This window comes from Anomalospiza imberbis, chromosome 3 (genome assembly GCF_031753505.1).
Source record: "Anomalospiza imberbis isolate Cuckoo-Finch-1a 21T00152 chromosome 3, ASM3175350v1, whole genome shotgun sequence".
Taxonomy (NCBI): domain Eukaryota; kingdom Metazoa; phylum Chordata; class Aves; order Passeriformes; family Viduidae; genus Anomalospiza; species Anomalospiza imberbis.
In genome coordinates this window covers 107685670-107703668 of record NC_089683.1, presented here as the reverse complement: position 1 = coordinate 107703668, position 17999 = coordinate 107685670, and the positions used below count along the sequence as shown (strand labels likewise).

The 17999-nt window shown below is 39.4% G+C and overlaps 1 protein-coding gene across 6 annotated transcripts in view; it reads left to right on the top strand.

Annotated features, from left to right (window-relative positions):
- The window catches only part of KIF16B (kinesin family member 16B), a 147796-nt gene that overhangs the window by 7336 nt on the left and 122461 nt on the right, over nt 1-17999 (top strand). For 5 of the 6 annotated variants that reach the window (XR_010997831.1, XR_010997832.1, XR_010997833.1 and 2 more), the window contains exons 2-4: nt 10053-10122; nt 11114-11227; nt 15205-15321. Coding sequence is in view for 3 of the 6 variants with exons in the window: in XM_068186317.1 (XP_068042418.1) it covers nt 10053-10122; nt 11114-11227; nt 15205-15321 (301 nt within the window). In the remaining 3 variants the exon portion in view is untranslated. Of the gene's footprint in view, nt 1-10052; nt 10123-11113; nt 11228-12683; nt 12829-15204; nt 15322-17999 lie in introns of those variants that run through there. The other variant, XM_068186319.1, reaches the window with a different exon arrangement.

Genomic DNA, 17999 nt, shown 5'->3' with positions numbered 1-17999 from the left:
AATGCTCTCAAGGATTGTAAAGGTCTCAGAGGTGGTAGTGTGGCTGCTGCTACTGCTGTCTGTAGTTCTGGAATGAAGATGCAGTTGAGTGTTTGATAGGAATCATAGGTGCTGTATATTGTGAGGGCCCTTTAAATGGTATCTAGACAGATCATGTATTTGAGAAAGGGATGTAGTAAGCTGGATTATAAGGCTGTAGACAGACCATTAAAAATGAGGAAAGGCTGAAGATCCTGCTTTTGAAGCAACTGAAGTAGAAGCAACAACTTGCTCACAGCAGAGCATTGACTCAAAGGACTAGAAAATAAAAAAAACCCCAAAAACCCAGAGCCTAGTGGCCTTACAGAAAAGTGTTGGTTGTCATATATAAGACTAAGAGCTCTCAGAAATCTTACAATCAATATATTTTAGGGCCTTTTTCTGTGTAAGAGTAGTAAATAGAGGTATCTAAATAGTTCAGGTCTGTTTATGTAGGAATGGAAAAAGCTGGGAGGTAAGGAAAAAAACACCCAAGTTATTTTACTCAGGAGTTTAAGGAGAACATTGCAGGTGTAAAGCAGAACAGTTGCTCTTCTGAAGAGCATAAATTGAAGATGGTCTAACCATGTAAGGGGTGGTAAAACACAGTACTGGACAGCTGGGTTAAGGAGCAGGGTCTGAGGAGAGTGTCCTTTGCTAAGATAAGAAGGTAAGTCAAATAGAAAAGCCACCAGCAAGGATGAGAGGTGACTGTGAATATGGATGCCAAAGGTCAGGATATTCTAGAGAAAGTTGTTGGACTCTCCTTAGGCTTTTCCACAATAGCAAATGTCAGCAGTGCTCAAGGGAGCTGAAACTTAGGGGTTAGAGAAACTTATGGAGCTGAAACTTAGAGGCTTAGCACTAGAGAATGCCAGCACTCTCTGATGTTTGTATCTCTACATTTCTCATCTGTGCTGAAGTACATGGTCTTTGAATGTCAGTGACTTGTTTTCATCTTCTTTCTATGCCCTTTTTCTCAGTGGTTAATTCTAATTCTAAACCTTCTAAGCAGAAGGTTTCTGCTTAGAAGCAATGGATTTCAATTTAAGAGTGCGCTGCACGCTAAAGCGTAATCCTTGTTTGCAAATACAGTTCAGAGCCAAGCACTGAAGCTGTGGTTGGTGCTTCCCCCAGCAAGCCCCTGTGTTAATATCTCCTAAAATCCTGTTTCTGGAACCTCATTATCTGAATTAAATTGGAGAAGATCAACAAAAATGATGGGAGTCCTTGATTCAAAGAATATCAAGCTACATGTATACTCTATGTATTATAACTACCAGAATAGGTTAGGAGATGCAAATCTAGATGTATTTTCAGGGCTTAAATACTGAAAAGAGAAATTAAATACTTAGTTATGGCTCCTTCTAAATATCTCCAGAGTAATAGAATGAAGCTAATAATGGATCAGCTTAAACAGTATCTAAGAAATTACTGCTGGTGAGATAGTGCATGTTGTGTAAGAATCTCCTGAGGCTCAGGCAGTTGGATAGAGCTAATACCTTTTAAGAGAGTCATTAGACGAAATCTTGCTTCAATGGGAAGGTGAGACTAGACCTGTTGACTGTTAAGTAGCTCCTGTGCTTGCCATTCTTTCTCACACCTCCTCTTCAGTGGTTTTTGCACAGCTTTAATACACCAGTGAGAATAAATGGGGTATGTAGTGTTTAAAATTTGATCTTGCTCTTTTCATGTAGCAAAGAAGATGGATCAGGAAGGAGAGTCCCCAAGTGCAGAGCTTTATCCTTGTGTTGGTGAGCAGCAAAGCTGGAGTGGACCTGTCCTGCAGAAGAAGCTCCAACGAGTTTCAGCCAAGTACTGGACTCCCAGTAACTGAAGAGTTAATAGCTGGGAGTGACAGTTAATTTTCCATAAACCATCAGAGGGCAGGCAGCCCACATAGAGCCTCTCCTTACATGTGCTTATTTTCTGTTCTCTTTAGTGCTTTAATGCAAATACTTCAAAAGTTTTTCAAGCCTGTGGATTTGTCACAATCATTGCCTTGTTTTGTCTGTCTCCCTGCATAGCGTTTAAGAACAAAGACCTTCCAATGCCAGTGGAGCTGGAGCACAGTGGTGGTAGCATGGACATGTATGGGGCAGTGTATTTAGACTGGCCTCATGTACAGTTTGCAATCCCCAAAACTTTCTGGTCTTAAGCATTTTGAACTTAAAAGCCTGGTTTTAGAATAGTGTTTTCTAAGTCCTTTATTTTAGTATTATCAAGCACATTGCCAGGTTATGTATGCATGTTATATCACTGAAATGATGAACAATAAAATACTTTTAACTCCTGCTTTTTGTTGAGAATTCCCTGAGACCAGAAGAAAAAACAGTGAATAAGTCTCTCTGAACTGTAGCTTTCCTAAGGAATTGAAGTAAGAGAAAAGTGAGTCTGTTTGTTTTTCAGCCTTTGTTTATTTGAAATTAAGACTAGTTATGAAATAAATGGGATTAGCACTCAGCTCTTCTAACCTAACTGAGCCCTTGGACTTGAAGACTCTTAGAAGTCTGAGTGTCTGAAAAGTAGGTATTACTGGTGAGAACAGCTGATTGAAAAGCAAAGTACTCTGTTTTGCAGAGGCTGTGAGTACAAAGCCAGGGTTATTTACTGAGAGAGGGTTTTTCAGAGTTATTTAACAAAAAGAGTGCATAGATGGTACTCAGCATCTTAATTGCTGATGGGCTGAAGTTCTTATTGTTGATGAGTCAGACACTTCAAATATTAGCTTTATGAAGACTCTTCTCCAAAGAGTTTATATTGTAAATACAAAGCAATAATGACATACAGAAACTTAGAGTACAGTCATAATTTTGCTGTATGCTTATACATTGGAAAGGTATTTGTACTCAGATAACTGAACTCATTTATTGTTCAGTTCAGATTGTTTCTGTGTGTCTCATTAAAGGAAAAACATGACAGTAGAAAAGCCTTATGGATTACCTGAGGAGCTAAAAGAGCCATGAAGTCAGGCACAATTTTTTTCCCCCCTGATTTTCTAATTTGCAACTTCCTACCCCAAAAGACAAGGGCGCTGCAGGGCAACTGTGAATTTCTGAATCATGTTTTGCTGTACACAAGAAGTTAAGATAATACTGTCTTTGACTTGGGATAGCAGAGCTAAAAGAACAAATTGGAAGAAACACGATATTAAAAACAAGTACACAAAGTATCACATGGGCTTAATCCAGGAGTCCTAGATAACCTTCATAGTGGTATAATAGTTACAACAGAATTCCAGAATGCCAATCATATCAACAGTTGTGTTTGAGGTTATATTTTATGTTGCTTCTGCCAAAGTTGGGCTTTTGCTACATTTTCTTAAAGGCTGCTATCAGAAATGTGTAAGAAGAGGATTCGCATGTATGGTTATTCTCAGTTCAGTCAGAGAGAAAAAGAGAGGTTTCTAACTAGGCTGGGCCTGGGAAAGAGTTGGAAAGGAATGTAAATAATTCTCTATCTCTCTTGTTGTTCACATTGTTTATAGATGTGTTCTGCCACTCTGTGTCATTCACAGGGCACCAATGGCGTGAGATGTTTTTACTTTAAGACCAATGAAATCAGTCTGCATGATGTTCTCTATAAATAGAGCGGTGTATTTGAAATAAAGGGGAGTTTTCTTCTCGCCTTCTTACTTGGAGTCTTCATTGTTCTCGTCCTGCCTCAACAGCGACACACATGTGGCTATCTTGAAACTTCAGCTGTGCAGCAGTAGTTCCCATTGTTAAGACCATTACTGAACCAGGTCTGGTCAGTATGCGGGCAGAGCAGGCAAGTTGCCATTGAGGTAGTCTTCTGCTTGAAGATTAAACCTTTTCCAGGTTATTGGGAGATCGTTGACCATGGTGCGTGTAGATACAATAACTTTTAAGTTAGCTGCTGCTTACGATTTAAAAATTTGCATGTGTGGCCGCTCACCAGTTGTGATCGGAGTTCTTGGAAGGTGGAGCTACCTAAAATATTATTACAAAAAAATTAAAAAGCAGGTCAGGTACATGATTTAATATAGTGATCAATCTATCTCTATGTGTTACTGCGAGTTTGCATAGTTTTCCCAAGAACACTGGATATCATTTGACAGAAGACAGCACAAAGACACCTGTATGTTCATATTTTAGGAGCATTACTGCAATATATTAAACTGCTGGTTTTCAGTGTTGTTGGTAAAATTTATTCTTATGGCTAAAAGTGTTTAATCTAGGCTGTCCTTCATACAAGAACCAATATACGTCTACTAGTATAGACTTAGAGATTATTTCTGTTTCATGACGTATACAAGATTTCCCTTGTGTCTTCATTCTCTGTCACTGGATTTATTGTTCTGGTTTCAGCTGCACAGTGGAGAATGTCCTGGGACTAGCAGAACTCTTTCTTTTAATTCTTTTCAAAATTGGCCATTTTTTTAAACCAGTAGAAGGGAATGGGGGTATCATCATAAATCTGCACAACCAATTGATAAAGATTCTGTTGATCACAGAAAACTCTATGCCCATACAAAACGTGCTTTATGACAAAATTATTTTTTAAAGTACCAAATAGGTGCAGAGTTTCTGTTTCTTACTGAGACAAATGCAATCTGATCATTAGGAAGCTGTTTCTTTTAATTTCAGTCCCCAGGAGTTTTTTCTTCTGTTTTCTTGTCTGGCTGGAAGTGAGGTGAAACTCAAGAGCTGGCACAGCTCATCTGTCAGCCAGCCTGGGCTCATTTAGGATGAGCCCGGGCTTATTTTGAATCTGTTGGCTGATGTCAGCTGGGTTTGACAGCATAGTAGGGGTCTTGAAGATAATGCAGATGTGTTGTCAAAGAAAATGGGCAGCTGTCAAGGAGCCTCCAGAGCTCTCCTGAGCAAAGGAGTGCTGCCACCCTTATCAGCTGTGACTGGATACCCTGAGGACTCCTTTCAAACTGAGTCTGAAGGACTTCTGACTGCATTTGTGCTGCTTGGTGTACAATATACAGGCGTTAACTTTAATGTGTTTGTGTAAACATGGCTTCAGCCATTTAATTATGGCCTTGTAGCCATATTAGTCAACACCATGGCGTCACTTGGAGATTAGGATTTGGAGAGATTTGTTCACCTTTTTTCTGTGTTGGTCTCAGGGAGCATAGGATATGCTGTGCTATTGCCCTGCTGTGATTTTCCCCCCGCCTCCGCATTCCTCTTTCCTCCTTGTGGTTAACTGCTGGATGACTAGCTGAATTGAGCAATAGTAGAGGGGTAATTAGAGCACTGGGCTGGTGTATTTTCTGGTGTCTGTGCCAAGACACTTGCCTGCAAGATCACTTTGACATTTGGTTAGGAGCCACGGGATCGCAGGTTGTAAGTTTCCGTTCCTTGTGATCCTGGAGCTCCACGTGGTATATTAAAGAGCAGTGAGAACATCCTGGAGGTTGTCCCTGAGCGCTGCTGCGTGAGCAGATTGGGCTCAGGAGGGAAGCAGGATTTCTTAAATCATCAAAGCGTTAATTGTGAACCAGTTTTGGCAGCTGGTCTCTTTATATTGCTTTGTGATGGAGGCTGGAATTTGCAGGGGCAGAATCTTTGGTTAGTGACTGAAGCTCTTCTCTGGATGAGGTAGGGCGCGTGGTTCCTGTGGATGCTGGTAGAGCTGCTGGGTGCTGGAGGGTTATCCTAGCCCTGAAGGTTACCCAATGCTGCAGTACAGCTGTTTACAGCCTGAACCTCGTCCTGGGGTGACTTCATGCTGCTGGTATCCCCATCTGTCTTTTTGCTCAGAAATGGGTCTTGTAGCTTTAAGCTAGGCCCAGAGAGAGAAGGAGTGAAATTTTTTAACACTGTATTTAAAACATAGAGATAAGAGTTCAGCTTTCTCTGAGCACGTGGCAGTGCTCTCTGCATTCTCTGCTGCAGAGAGAGAAATGGGAGTTTTCTTGCTTTTTTTCTGGTTTTCCTCATTAGCTATGGCAAAAAAGGTTTTTCCAGAATTGTTTTTTTTCTGGAATTGTTCAGCTTCTCTCCAGTCCAGAACAGCAGGACAGTTGCCCAGCTTCCAGCCCACAAGCTGCTCTGAAGCCTGGCGGCCGGGCCAGAGCCCCAGAGGCACTGAGAGAGACTGAGCGAGCCCAGCAACACCCCACGAAAGGACTCGCTCTGAACCACAGAAGGACTTCCTGAATTTGCCATCTCTTCGGAACAATGAGAGGTTTTATTGTTTAATATTACTAATTTTTTCATGTTTGTGAATACTTTGCTGGTTAAATAAAAAGTTTTTTCCACGTTTCTCCAAGGAGATTATCTCCAAAACGGTTAGGGGAGGGGCAGCTGGATCCTGCCCTTTAGAGGTAACAAATCTGTCCCAAACCAGGACAACTTTTAACTAAGCAATCAACTTGCAATCAAAACTTTATGAAAGTGAGTTGGCCCTGATGAACTGCTGTCGTGGTTTGACATGGAAGTGAATTTTTTCAGGAAATTGGGTCAAACCAATCAGTGGTCAGGTTTAGATATTGGCACCTGAAGTGACCACTGAAGATAGGGATATGCCTCTGAGAACACAGGGGGTTAAAAGCAGGAACTCCCAGGAGCTCTCTCTCTTTGGTTCCGGTCAGGGTGCTGTGCAGACCTCCCCTGCCCAGCCATGGGGCTGGGTGGGGGAGGGGAAGCCATGCGGCCTGGTCGAGGTGAGCTGAGGGGTAGAAGGACTGGAACCGAGCCAGCTCCTGTGGATGGAAGGGTGGAGAGAAGCGGAGATGCCTTTGTCATCCCCCTCCTAAGAGGGAAGAGATAGTCCGGACGGCACCTGTAACTTTGCCGATGTGGAGGAGAAGGGGGGGGGGGGGGGGGGGGGAAGGCGCCCAGCCTTGGCCTTGGGAATCGGCTTCTGGGCAGAGATTTCAGCCGTCCAGGGAGTCTGAGCTTTTAACCCTTTCCTGAGAAATGAAGGCTTTGAAAAATATTACTCCTCCTTGATTTGAAGTAGAAGAGAGACAGTCTGGGATCTGAGATGATGGAAGAGGAAATTTTTGAGTGGAAGAAGATGATGGAGTGGCTTGTGGCTGGATTTTCTTGTTAGCCATAGACTGAACCAAATTCTTCTGACAGAGGCTGCACTTAGGGTGGTGCGGTGGTGGGCCAAGAGACCTGTTTCAGTGATTATCAACAGAGGAGTGGAGAGAACAGAGGAAAGTTGTGGAGGGTGTGGAGAGGCCCTCTGTCTTCAGAGAAGAAGAGGAGAAGATCTCTGTTCTTGGACCCTCAGCCCCAGGGGGAAATGGGGGGGACTGTAGTCCCAAGATGAGAAACTGAACTGTTGTTTTTCTTGGTCCTTGGCAAAGCATCCTTAAAGGAGCCCTATGAGCAGTCTGTCCATGTACGGTGGTGAGAGCACTGTGACATGGAAGGGAGAGTGTCACACTGGCAGATTTTCTCCGGGCGGTCGCCATGTGTGACATGGAGACACAAGGGTGGCAATTGTGTTTCCTGAGGGGTCTGTGGCACAGGAGAGACTCCTGTCTCCCTTGATAGACTGAGTATTGATTATCTGAAGGGTGGCAAGTTGGTCAGGATCCTGGGTGGTTTCTCATCGTGGGTTTGTTTGGAAATTAGGTGGGAGGAGGAGGAGTGTTTTGGAAGGTCTTCATCCAGGATTTAGTGTCTGGTTTTTATAGTAGTAGTAGTTTAATAAAGTTTTCCTCTTTGTTACCAAGCTTGGGCCTGCTCTGCTCTGTTCCTGATCACATCTCACAGCAATTATTTAGGAAGGTGTATTTTCAGGGGGGCGCTGGCATTGCGCCAGTGTCAAACCATGACAACTGCGTTAAATGAGTGCCCAGAAATAACTGTCATCAAGCAAGAAATTGTTTTTTATGAGATGCTCTTAAACTCTGTATGGACACAATAAATTATATGCAGCTGTCTCATATTAAAATGAAGCTTGGGCATTTGATTCCTGTTAATTTTTTCTTCCACTTCTCTCAGGTTGGCTTATTTATTCTAATCCTAGTATTCCTGTTTTAGGTTTTTCTCTCACTATCCCTTCTCTTTCAAAAATGCAAAATTCTATCTATGAATTGTATTATTGGCTAGTGCTTTCCAAGGTCCTTTTTAAAACTTTGAAATCCTCATTCTTTAATAATATTTAATAATATTATCAGTATTATCACAGAATTAATTACTTGCGGCTTCTCAGAATTTTGTGTAGTTCATATATGGCTGTTGGACTTTAAATGTTTTGTATCAGTATTCCATTATTGAGTAGCTTTAGCAGAGTAATATGGAGAGCTGGCTAGGTCTGGGAGAGAAAGCACTGACATACTTGATTATTTCCCCTTGAACACCTTAAGCATGAAGAAATAAATATTAAAAAGCAATAATTCTGGACCAAGGTTCTTCCTGCCTAGAGTCCTTACAGACTTCCTAGAGGAAACAAGTTACAGTTTGTATTTGAAAGAAATGTTTATAGTAGGATTGACTATTTAATTGGGCCAAATTACTTGTTACACCTTTGCTCAACAAATAGCTACAGACAGGTAGAGGTTGTGGAAGAAGCAGGATGACTGGGAGCCACCACAGGCTGCATTACTGCAATGCCAAGATCTATTTCCTGCCAAAAAATACCATTGGACAATTTTCTCAATTTCCCTCTTTATTATCTGTAGCTGTATTTTGGTGTTTCAGTATCTTAAGTCTAGATCCAATAATCATAAGACATGCCTCAAAGTTTTCCATGGTACATCTAAATTCAATTATATAATTAATGCTGTAATTATTACAATTTTCCCTTTCATTAGCTCTGGAAAATAACCTAATGTGTTGATACTTACTTAAGCGTTTTTATTTGCCTAATCTTTATTCATTAATGTAGATTTTAAAATGGGTTTTGCTTTTCTTTACTGTTTCTGCTGGAAAACTGAATATGAACAGAGTAGCTGGAGAACAGAGAGCTGGGTCATCTAGTGCACCACAAAGAAGAAAAAAACACTAAAATCCTGAACTTGATTATCCTGTTATTGGGAAGAAGTTTCTCTTTTGCATTTTGCACTGGTGCAAGCGAATATCCAGGAGTGTGATATGGTAAAGCAGCACTTTATTGCTTTAAAGCCCTCTGCTTTTCTCTGCACTGGTCAGGCACACCAGTTTGTCAGGTGTCTTAGCAGCTGATTGTGGGACAGGTGTGTCAACGTTTGAAGAGGGAGGTTTTGTGTGCTGCGCATCTTTCCCTTCTGGCCCTTTTTTTCCCTGTGCATGTTTTCATTAGCACAGGAGGTGTTGTGCTCAAGGTTGTCATTCAGGAGCAGCCTGTATTGCTCTTATGACTAACAATAGTGAAATTGCATTTCTGGCAAGCAGGTTGTTACATGCTGGGTTTAGACACCAATCTCACAATTTTTTATGGTATTTTTGAAAACAGTCAGAAACAATTGTGAAATAAATGCGAGTGCATGAAAACTCTTCTTTGGAACTAGATGTTTTCCTTCCTGGCAATCCTTGTGCTTTGGGAAGCCACAAACCTGTGTAATTCTTTGTTGGTAATTCTCTCTCCTTCACTGCTATGATGCATCAGAACACATATTTGGTACCTTATTTCTTATTTTAAAAGAGTTTTAAAATGCTATGTTTTTGTGGTTTAAACATTCAGTCCCTGTTAGCTAGACTATTTGGATAAGTGGGAGCTGCTGCTACTGGAATGTTGGTGAGAAGCTGGGGCTTATATTGTTATGTTCTGTTTTGCTCTTCCTTAGAGCCACATACTTGACTTAACTGGCTTTGGATCAGAGTACTTCCAATTAAGAACAGACCACTTAAGTCACTTGCAGAGTTAAATTTCTGAAGCCGATTTCCTCACACTTCTGCTCTGTTTCTAAATGAAGGAATTTGGAGGCAAGCCCAAGTGCTTCAAATATATGCCATAGAAGTAAATAAACATTGGGCACAAGAATTAAAAAATAAAATAAATATAATTAATCTGAGAATTAACTGTGGCAGGCTGATGGGTGGAAATACGACTATGGATAATTGTGGTATGTATTATTTAACGTACTCAAGTCTGTTGTGGTTTTGATTTTTTTTCAGGGAGAAAGATCTTAATGCAAAGTTTATTATTTCAATGGAAAAAAATAAAACAACAATCACAAACTTAAAGGTGAGTAAACACAGTTTATAAAAGGAAATTGTAACTCAATAGCTGCCAAAATATGACTGGACATAACAGTGATGCTTGCTGCACTGTGGGCAATGGCCCCTAGTTGTTAAAATACAGTGTTAAAGTAATGTTTTGGGGAAACCAGGTTACACTGTTAACTTGCTACACTGTGGTTTTCTGAAGACCACTCTATAGGCTCTAGCTCATCATTTCTTCTAAAGTTTATCACTCAGGTCATTACTTAGCTGGCAGATGAAAGCCAAAAATAGAATAGGGCTATGTTTCTGATAGCTGCTAAATCTCTGCTTCATCTCTACAAGTCTTCTGAAATTCCCATGCAAATGAACCAAACACAAAATACCCATCACTTGCTATAACCTTTAGATGGTATATTTTAGCATTTCTCTCAGCAAGAGAAGCCGTGTGCAGCAAATAGGTTTTGGCAAGAGAGTTTCTCATGACTAAAATATGAAAAGGAGTTTCAATCTGTAGTTTCTTCAGAATGATTTGGAGCATGCTGAAATACAGTGTCAGTTGTCATGTCTTGAACATGATGATTGCCCTAAACAGCAGGTATGTCACACCTTTTTAATTATGGCTCCATGTTGAAGTGCTGTTCATGGTGCAAACATCTCTCTGGCTTCTATAAATTATATGTGTAGGATAATCCCTGATTATAATAACAGCATATATGGACCCATTTAACTGAACCTAAGTATTGTGACAAAAATGTGCTGTGGGGTTAGAAGCATAAGCTAAATTTCAAGTAATTCCTGCTGTGCTGCAGGAGGTGAGGTGTCTTTCTTACTGAGGGGCATACCTCCTCCTAATTTTGTCAGTGTTGTTGGAATCATAATCTGACTTGTCATTATACATTTATAAATGTGTATAGTGTTATGTTAGATTTGCATTCTGATTATTTATTGTCAAATGTTTTTAATTACTTCATCAGGATGTGTTGTACCAGCTCTATTTTCTTTTTTTTTAATAGATACCAGAGGGTGCTACTGGAGACACAGGACGAGAAAGAACAAAAACATTTACCTATGATTTTTCCTATTTCTCAGCAGACAGTAAAAGTCCCAACTTTGTTTGTCAAGAAATGGTAGTATTTCTGATGTTAATAATTGATCTTTTTCCTTTCCCTTTTCTATGTCTTGGAAGCTTTCCATGAAACTTCTTTCCATTGAAAGTACTTTTTCTGTAATTCAGAAATTTTCTAGATACCTGAGAGTTTGAATTTTGCTTTATTCTTTTTTCTTTTTAACTTATCTTACAATGTAAGTGGTGTGTTTTCTAATACAGCAGGCTGAATGCCTTCTTTCAAGTTCTTTTGTCTGATTGGTATTGTATAAGGTCAAGTTAGAAAACATCTCTAAGCTGAAATTGGTTTTGAAAAGCTTTTTAGAAAAAAATCAATTTGAGAAGCAAGCATATAGCTTCAATTCACTTAGAAACAATCTTACCTGGTTGAAGTGTGGTGTGGATTTGTTTTTTTTTTCCCTTGGTCCGAAAGCCTTGGTACACATTGAAGATTCTTTTTTTTCCTCCTCCCTTGAGTATTCACCTTAGGAAAGGACAAAACAGTTTTTCATTCTGCATAGTCAGAGCAGAAGATTAAATTTGGAGCTATAGACATTATTCAGATAAACAGACCCTTTGTGAACTTGCATTTCATGTGAATGTTGAACTTTTTGGTTCTTTCCCATTCCCTAATAAATTTATTAAGTGAATCTCAAGTAAGTTGTGATTGCTGACTTCTCTTTTGGTTTTGATGCTGTAAGCCTCAAGTGAGACTAGTTGTTTCCCCTTTAAATAATGCAACAGTTTACTGAATATCCTGCAAGCCTGCTGGGTACTTACCTTCTTGAGAAGGTATGGGATACAGTATGTATCCCATTTGTTCAAGAGCCCTTGAAATCAGGAATGCTGTAACGGCTAATCCTAAAAAGTCTCACAATTAAAACTAGTCATAAGAAACAGTAAGTTGAAGCCATTTAAAAATATTTATGAGAATGACAAGTTTTGCCATTAAAGATATATATAATGACTATAAATGACTATAACTGATGGGGAATTTAGACTTGGAATTTTTTGTTTAACCATCAGGGTAAGTGATACATCCTCCTTTTTTCTGAATACTTCTTTTATTTCAGTGACATATTAGGGTTTGATCGTGTATATTCTTAAACTTTCTGGATTGTTGTTTCTTGATGATGTTAAGTAACACATTTTTTTGCTGTTTTTTGAAATACCAGGGAACATAAATTTTATTTGGCCATCAATGTAGAAATGCCCTAATTACTTCAGTACCGTGGGAAATTGAGGTAGTAAGGGATTTGAACCTGAGATTCTAGTGAATGGTTTTATGCAGGTGGTTCAAGCCATATGGTTTGGTAGAATTTTAGCAAATGTTTTAAATTGAGCACGGAGAGTCAATTATTTATTTCAGCTAAAACAGCTTTGAAAATGTATTTTTCTGCTCTGATTCTAAATGAAGTTTCTTGTCATGCATCAGTTGTGACTTAAATTTATGGATATTTAATTCATGGATCTTCTAGATATCTGCCTTTAGATAATTCTGGAAAGCTGTGTTAGACAAGACCACATTAGAGGAACCCCAGGAAGAGATTCATGGTGTTAGGAGGCTCTTGCTGTTACAGTGCAGGTTATTTCCAGAATCCAAATTTGCTGTGAAACAATTAGGTTAATTCTTGTCAAAAAACCCATTTGCAAAGTAAAGTTGAATGCATACAAGTAGATATCCAAGTTGTAGTCGATATTGATGTCCAGTTTCCACATATAAGTGATAAGTTCCCCTTTTCCAAATTTTTCTTTCTGGTGCCATTTGCCTGTTTCAGAGTGGGTCAGGTAGAGACGAGATTACTATAACTTGCCCATGTCAGGAGTCTGTAGAAACAAAAATAAATTAAAATGCCCATATACTGATGGCTGCAGCAGCCTTGAGCAATAAATTATAAGCTGTGAGTTTTGTGATTGGTAATGATAGGATAAATTCTAAACATGGCTTCAATGCCTGTGTTCAATATTGTGCTGTTAAAGTGTGTTCTAGAACCTTGGGCACCTCCTTTATCTGTACTGGTAGGAGTGTGGACTTCTCTTGCTCAGCTACAAAAATATTGTTTCTCAGGTGTCATTTTAATTACACTGTGTGCAGTGCTTAGAAAACAAAAGGAGTTTTTAAACTGTAGGAGTGCAAGTCCTAAGCATACACTGCACAAGCTACTGTTTTGCTTTTGTTAATGATTTCATATTTAATTGTAAGACTTTGTAATGAAGCTCTTATCAAGTTCCTGCAGAAATTACAATTTACTGCACGAATGGCATAGAAGGACCTCGTTTTCGCATTCATCTTGCCAGAGAATAAAATTGATCTTGGTTGTTGGTGACTTGGTTGCCTAGTGCCCTTTGTTCAAGACTGTAACATTTTTCCATTTGAAAGGCAGAAAAATAAAAAGTGGAAATCTCTCTAATACTGCATACCTTATTAATATGCCATGTAGATGCAAAATATACTTTAGTATTCCAAAGTAAGAGTGGGGATGGCAATTTGCCATCAAGCTTCTTAATTTGTATTCCTGACCGAGAAACAAATAGAGTTTTGATATTTACTGCCCTTTTGTGACAAACTGATGTCCCATCCAAACAGTCTTTGCTTCTAAGCTGTGTGTTAAGCCTTTGTGTTCAGACAAGGCTTGACCGTACCTGTCCTGTGCACTACCTCAAATCACATGCAAGACATACACAAATTTTTAAAAAGGAAAATTCCATCAAAAGAGTAGTGCATAAAGACTTGGACACAGAGAAAAATAGGGGAAAGAATAAAGTAGCTTTGGCTGATCTTTATGTTCTTCTTCTTTGAGAGATATAACTGGTTACAGCGCTGTAACTCCTTTGCTGGAGGGAAGGTCAAGTGAAGTATTCCAAAGGCACATTTGAAGATTAGTGATTAAGGAAATTACCCAGCACTCCTTCTAGGGAGAAGCTGTGAGATTATAACTGTGCTTGTGCCATTTGCTATTAAAAATGGCTTGTATGCCTTGGAGAATATAAACCATATAAAGTGCAGACATGTAGCTAAACTATGTGAAGCATCTGTGAGATTTTTGAAAATCATGTCTAGGTGGTGAGACACAGATGAATATTTTAATTGGGAGAAGTGCTGCACCAAGTGTTACTCCTTGCCAAGTGAGGGGTATGGATGGAAATGAGGGGTAATGATGATGAAAGGTCAGGCAAATTTGTGAGGTATGTTGTAGTGAGTCAGTATTGTAGAGGAAGGTGGTGAAGGCATCTGGTGAGAGCTGAATTTATTAGGTGACAACAGAGTTCCATATTATGGGATGTGGAGGAAGGATCATTATTAGTTATTACATGTTGAGGGTAAAAGAGAAGGGGTTAAATGATGAAAGAGGGTCACTCACCACATTAAAAACAAGTTTCCATGTTTGCCAGCCTAAAAAGCATTGCTACATGAAAGACACTTATGGGGAAAATACAGAGAAGATTATGGGTCATGTTCTTACACTTGATTAAAGCAAAAAAACAAAACCAACCAACAAAACCCTCCAAAAAGACCAGGGAAGAAACGGACAGAATCATGGAAATGTTTCCTTTTGAGCGGGGACTGGATATTTGTAGAATGTGGAGAGTTGGTGAAGATGCAAAGATAATAACATACAATACAAGTAATATAAGATACATAAGATAAAAATAATATACATAATAATATAAGATACAAAAAGGTAATAACAATAATGAAAGTGAATGGAGTAGCTGAGATTGCTGAAAGACATTGGGGCTTTAGAAAAGAAAGTAGCAATTTGACATGTCAAGTTTTCTGTGACAGAGAAACAAATAAAAACCAAACCACTGTAGTGCTGTAAATGAAATATGGTAGTAAGACTTAGTATTTTTTTTTGAAATATTAATTTTCTCTCCTATAGTAAATATGTGTTTTGTCATTGTGTTGTGGTATTCTTCAATATTTGCCATGCTGGGCTGATGACAAGCTTCTTCCCCAAGCTTCTGTTGGCTTAAACTTTATTTTTTTCTTTTTAGGTTTTCAAAAATCTTGGTACGGATGTGCTTAAATCTGCTTTTGAAGGTTATAACGCCTCTGTTTTTGCATATGGACAGACGGGGTCTGGAAAGTCCTATACCATGATGGGAAATGCGGTATGTTGTGTTCTCATTGAACTCAAAATACCAGGTTGGAAGGACCCTCAAGGATCATTTGGTCCACCTTCTCTTGGCAAAAGCATGGTCATGACAACTTGGCCCAGCATCCTGTTCAGATGAATCTTAAAAGTGTCGATTGTTGGGAATCCACCACTCCCCTGGGGACATAATTCCAATCGCTGATTGTTCTCATGGAAAATGATCCTCTTATATCCAATCCTATTCTCTGCAGGAGTAATTTGTATCTATTACCACTGTCTTTTGCATGTGACTCCCTGTAAATAGGAGTCTCCATCTTCTCTGTAGGCACTTGTTAAATACTGGAACATGGTTATAAGGTCTCCTCTAAGCCTTGTATTCTCTGCCTTTCTTCAAATGGCAGCTTTCCAGTCCTTTGGTCATCCTTGTGGCCCTTATCTGGACCCTTTCCAGCCTGTCCACATCTTTTTTGTATGGCAGAGACCAAAACTGAATGCAGTGTTCTAGATGTGGCCTGACAAGTGCTGAGTAGAGTGGACTAATGACTTTTTCATCTCTGCCCTGGTTGTTATGATGCAGTCCAGCATCCTGTTGGCTTTCTTTGCCACACTGTTTGCTCATGTTGTGCTTGCTGTCCACAGGACCCCCAAGTCCCTTTCCGCAGAGCTGCTGTCCAGCCAGATAGATCCCAGCCTTTGCTGCTCTCCTGGATTATGTTCTCTCATGTGCAAGACCTTATATTTGTTGAACATCAAAAAGTTCTTGCTAGCTCACTATTCCAGTTTATCCAGGTCTTCCTTCGGCGTGGCTGTCCCTTCTGAAGCATTGATTTCCCCACTCGGTTTGGTGTCTTCATCAGACTTTGTTGTGGTACTCTTGGTCCCATTGTTCAGGTCACTTATGAAGAGTTAAACAGCTTTGGGCCCAATATTGATTCTTGGAGACTCCACTCATAACAGGTTTCCAGTTTTACAAGGAGCTATTGCCACCACCTTCTGAGTGCAGCCTTAAGCCAGTTCCCGCCTACCACACAGACCCCTTGTCTAGACCATAACATGTTAGCTTCTTAGCAGCAGGCTGTGGGAAACCATGTTGAAAGCCTTGGAGAATTCCAGGTAGACAATGTCCAGTTCCTGTGCCACATTGAGTGAGCAGCTGTATATTTTTGTTGGAATGGATTAAAATTACACTGTTGCAGGAGCATGTTTTTTGTAGAATTTTTAATACTGCTTCTGTCTGTATGCTATTAACCCTTCAATGTATCACACCTTCTAACCAGTAATTTTTGTTCAGTAACAAAGCCAAACATTTCTAATGTTACTGCTGATTTTCTATGGCCAACTTGAGACAAAAAAAGGAGATACTGATTTTGAGAAAATTAATGATCAACTTTTTCTGAAAGTAAATGCTTTTTAGATCTTTTTTGAATACTCAGAAGATTAAAATAGGTCCTTAGAGAAGGCTGTCAGGCGAGAAGCAGAAGTTGGGCGTGACAGTAGTTCATCAAACCCTTAGGAGATTATACAGGAAATTTAATTTTATGGATTATGTCCTATTGACCACTGCAGGAAGAAGAGGGTGTGATAGGAGATATTTGGCAGTTTGTGAATGAAGGATGGGAGTGGTTTCTTGCAGTTGCCTCTGTGACTGTCCAAGGACAGAGAGAACCCACTAAACTTTTGGGAGTGGAGCAATTTAGAAAGACTGACTGATGAAGCTTGTTTGCCAGGCAGCCTCTGCAGGTTTCATTCTTTAATCATTGGGAAAATAAATGTATTATGTCTTCTCCCAGCAGAAATAAAAAGGAGAATATTAACACTTATCCTTCTTTGGATAGATCACTCTTCTGAAATGTAGTGAGATTGGGCTCTTTGCACCTCCTCTACCTTAGGAGAGTAAATTAGCTGTAAATCTTTTTCTTTCTTTATATTTACCTCAATATCATATGCAGAATAGACTTTTGTAACCAGAAAAGATCTCACAACCTAGGTGTGGATTTCTATTTCAGAAATTTGTAAAAGTGACATTTTTATGAGACTGCCTCACTATATATAATGACTGTAATTATCAAAACAGTTTGCAAATGAATAGATGCTGGAGTTTGTTTGACACTATTCAGTAATAAAGGTCTAATCTACTTGGCATGATACATAAATACTTTAATCTGGCATAGTATAGAGTGCATATAAAATATACTCAGCTGGCAAATTAAATGCTTCAAAATTGATGGCCCTGTCAAGTCCTGTACAGTGCTTTAAGAAAACTTGAATTGTAAATAAGTATTCCTTCTTCCCTACTTCTGTTTAAAAAGCCTGGGTTCTGTTCTCATTTGGTTTTCAATATTTGCTGTTCTTGGCTCTGGAAGGCCGCTTCTGCAATTCTATGTACAGCAATCATTTCAAGAAATATGTGGGCCAGTTAGAATGTTGAGTAGAGATACTGAAATGAGCAGAGATCTATAAAATATCAGGAAATTCAGACTAGGATATGCAGACTTGGATATGGGGAATTAAAAGTCTTCTAAGACCTGAAAGGCTGCTACAGAAAGGAAGAGAATAATTTGCTCCTTATGGTCAAGGTAGATGGGCAAAACTCAGTACATTTAAATTGCAATAAGGATTTTTCTGGTTAGATAGCACAGAAGAACAGGCTTTTAATGAGAAAATTCAGCTTTTGAATGAACTACCTATTTTGGT